The following is a 3,962-nucleotide window of genomic DNA, read 5'->3' as shown; positions in this document are numbered from 1 at the left end:
ACTAAGTTTTATTCTCCCTGATAGAACGGCCATGAGAATAAAATGATGGAAAAGCTCACTCTATTGGCCTGTCAGAGGCAATTTGCAGCTGATTTCTTTCTGCCTAAGTTCTATCAGACGGTAATCACTTGAACAGCTTAATTGAAAATCACTTATGTTTGTAGCTGAAATTAAATGTTTTGTATTTAAATAACCAATTTTGATTAGAATCATATTTTGTTGAAAGTGGTTGGTTTTATCTGTGTTCTGTAAAGATGTTTCTAAAAACTCATCAAAGTTCTAGCAGTAAGTAACATCCTATTCAATACAAGGTGAAATGTTTTACATCCAATCTCATGCTGTGTAATAGCCAATCAAAGGGTATTTAAGGTGGCTGAATGGATTTCTTGGCTCAGTATTCAAAAGTAAACATTTTAAGACATTAACATGCTTTTGCCGCTTTTGAAAGTTGATTTTATGTAATCCTCATTATTTGCAACTCCTGAAATCGCCAAAGATCTTGCTTAAGCAGCAGGTACCCACACATCTTTTTCATCCTTATACAGATTTACTGAAATGTAGGTTGTTTGAAAATGGATGTAGCTTTGGGGCACCTATCTATTTATCTGTGTAAATATTCTCATTTCCTATTTAAGAACACAGCTTTGTTTTGGTAAACATATATCACTGATTTCTAAAAATCCAAAAGAAAAAAAAAAAACTTGTTTTATTGTGTTCTTATTTGTCAAGTGTTGTTGTGGTTCTTTTTAGGTATCCAATAGGAAAAGCACTCTCCGGTCTTCATCTACAGAACTGGATAGTTCCTACTTGAGTGTTGCCAGACCACAAACCTACTACTATCAAACCAAACAAAGACCTAAGTCTGCAAATCATGATTCAGCTTCAAAATCCTTTCTGGAGTATAGAAACAATTCTTTGAAACCAGTAACCCTTCATCATTCCAAAGAGGATCTAGATAGGGTACCATCATTAGCCAGAACTGGTAATTATGACTCTCCTGGGAGAAAACCACTGGATGCAAAAAAAGCTCTATCAGAAGAACTGAAGATGAAGGAAAGCCCACACCTTACACATACTCCATCTATTCAGTGCTGTGGTCACAGACTCTCCGAAAATGATCATGGTCATGAGAGCCATCCCACAAACATAGCCCCTCAACATCTTAAGACACACACAGAATCCTGCAGTCATTGTGGGCTTTCTTGGGCAGCTCTGATGCATGGTGGGAGGTCACTGGATCCTAGTGAAATTGATGTCAAAAAACAGCTCTCAGAAGAAAGAAGGCAGCAACTGATGCTTCAGAAAATGGAACTGGAACTTGAAAAGGAGCGCCTTCAGCATCTGCTGGCCCAGCAGGAGACAAAGCTTCTCCTGAAGCAGCAGCAACTTCACCAATCTCGACTGGATTACAATTGGTGAGTCCTACCTGCTCTTTCAGCATTGTCTGCAGTTTGAAGAAAATGGTGCAAAATGACTGTTATGATGCAGAGGTGTAGGAGAAAACGGTTCTTCAGGATCTAAGCTTGCTCGAGATTCATACCAACTATGACCACTAAGTAAATTCCCTGTCTTCTGTGAAAGAGTTGAAAAATTACCTTGTCTTCCAAAATGTTAGCTTAGAATATCTGCCTCTGAGCAATCCAGTATAATTTTTTCTGGGTTCTAAAGAAATTTTTAAATGATATTACCATTTTACAAAGTCATGACTGTTTGATGTTATCATAGAGATATTAGTAAAAGCTTGATATTTCAGGGTTTGGAATCAAATTGTGAAGAGGTGTGATTAGCTGCCATCATTGCATATTTATATCTACTTACCATAATATAAAATATAACCAGGCGTCCTCAAACTACGGCCCGCAGGCCACATGCAGCCCTCCTAGGACATTGATCTGGTCCGCCAGGTGTTTTTGCCACTGCTGCCTGTCCTGCTTAGCAGCCAACTCGTCCCGGGGCCCGCAGTCCCACCCTCCAACAGTCTGAGGGACAGTGAACTGGCCCCCTGTTTAAAATGTTTGAGGACTCCTGGACTAGAGCCTTCTAAATTCATCCTATTCAGGTCATGAAACGGAACTTATTTAAACCACTAACTGCCATGTGAGTTGTATTTAACTTATTCTAGTTTTGTGCCCTTGTGAAGCATGTATGGAGCAGAACTGGAGAGACTTGCACAATGACTGCTACACTAGAAAAAAAGGTTTTTCCTCTTGGGGCCACAGTGTTGCATATGCTTCACGAGGTGCTGGGCTCAAAACTAGCATGAATTAAGTACAACTCACGTGGCAATTAATGTATTCAATCTAATAAAGCACCATGACTCCAAGGAAAAAAATTTTCTTTCTATTGTGGCAGTCAATGTGTTAATAACCAATTCTTACAAATTTAACCACATTTAGGCTATTATTCCCTTAACAATTCCCTAAGCACAATGTTTCAAAACCTAAATTGCTGTTTTGTTATTGTGAGTGCTCAGTTTCTCCACATCCCTGATGGTATTTGGTATTATCTCTAATTTTTATGTTACCTCTTCTAATATCTGGATGGTGATATTTCCTTATGGCCTTAATTTACATTTCCCTAATAGCTAGTGATGATGAACTTTTTTTGATGTGCTTGTTTTCTCTCCTCTTTGGTAAATTATGTCTTCAGTGTCTTTTACCCTTATTCTAATCAGATCATCTGGATGTCTTTACTTGCTTGAGCCTTCTTCATATCTTCTAGATGTCAGTCCTTTGTCAGATACATGGATTGAAAATATTTTCTCTCAGTCCGTAGCTAGTCTTTTCAATCTCTTTAACAAGATAAGATATTTGACAAAACAAAAGTTTTTAATTTGGGGAGGCACCTGTGGCTCAATGGGTAGGGCGTGGGCCCCATATACCGGGGTGGCAGGTTCGAACCTGGCCCCGGGCCAAACTGCAACAAATGCTGCCTGGGCACTGTGCTGGGCACCTGTAATCCCAGCTACTTGGGAGGCTGAGGCAAGAGAATCACCCAAGCCCAGGAGTTGGAGGTTGCTGTGAGCTGTGACACCACAGCACTCTATCAAGGGCAACATAGTAAAACTGTCTCAAAAAAAAAAAAAGTTTTTAATTTTAATGAAGTCCAACTTATCGATTATTTTCTATTACAGATTATATAAAATTTTAACATTACTAAGTATTGAAATTTGTCAAATACCGTTTATGATTGTGATTTTTTTTATTTAGCCTGCTAATGTGGTGAATTACATTTATTTTTGAATGTTGAACCAGCCTTGAATCCATAGAATAACCCCGTTGGTCATAGTGTACACATATTTTATGTATTACTAAGTTCATTTACTAATATTTTGTTAAGGACATTTGAATAAGAATGGATAAGGGATGTTGGTCTGTTGTTTTCATTTCTATATTCTCTTTTTCTTGTTTTGGTATCTAGGTAATACTGACCTCATAAAATGGGTTGGGAAGTGTTCTGTCCAGTTCTGCTTTGTGAAAGAGATTATGTAGAATTGCTGTTAATTCTTTTTTAAATATTTGGTAGACTTCTCCACTGTTTGATGAAAATATTTCAAATGGTATATAAAACCAGCACATCGTACCCCATGATTGCATTAATGTACACAGCTATGATTTGATTAAAAAAATATCACATTATACCCCCCCCCCAAAAAAAGAGTTTTAAAATTGGAAGTTCAGTTTCCTTAAACTTAGAGCTATTCAAGTTATCTGTTTGATACTGAGTGAGCTGTGGTTTGTTTGTGCTTTTTGAGATGTTGATCCATCTTATCTAAGTTGTCAACTTTATGTGTGTAGGCTTGTTTTTAGTATTCTGCCATCACCCTTTTGGTGTCTGAAAGGTTTGTATGAGTAGTTACTAGCAATCCCTGGATTGTGGATGACCTGACATGTGGCATTCCATACTTATAAACCAGCTGCCAAGGCTCCCCATAAGGATAATTTATAATTAAGTAATTGAAT

General features: G+C 37.7%; 1 protein-coding gene across 1 annotated transcript in view; it reads left to right on the top strand.

Moving 5' to 3' along the window:
• The window catches only part of KIAA1328 (KIAA1328 ortholog), a 292,039-nt gene that overhangs the window by 180,896 nt on the left and 107,181 nt on the right, over window positions 1-3,962 (top strand). Inside the window, exon 7 of the mRNA XM_023510175.1 lies at window positions 751-1,415. Within this exon, the coding sequence (XP_023365943.1) occupies window positions 751-1,415 (665 nt within the window). The remainder of the gene's footprint in view (window positions 1-750; window positions 1,416-3,962) is intronic.

The sequence above is a fragment of the Otolemur garnettii genome, unplaced genomic scaffold (genome assembly GCF_000181295.1).
Source record: "Otolemur garnettii isolate 467f Iridium unplaced genomic scaffold, OtoGar3 scaffold00012, whole genome shotgun sequence".
Classification (NCBI taxonomy): domain Eukaryota; kingdom Metazoa; phylum Chordata; class Mammalia; order Primates; family Galagidae; genus Otolemur; species Otolemur garnettii.
The sequence above is the reverse complement of the archived record's forward strand: the minus strand, read 5'-3'. Positions and strand labels throughout refer to the sequence as shown.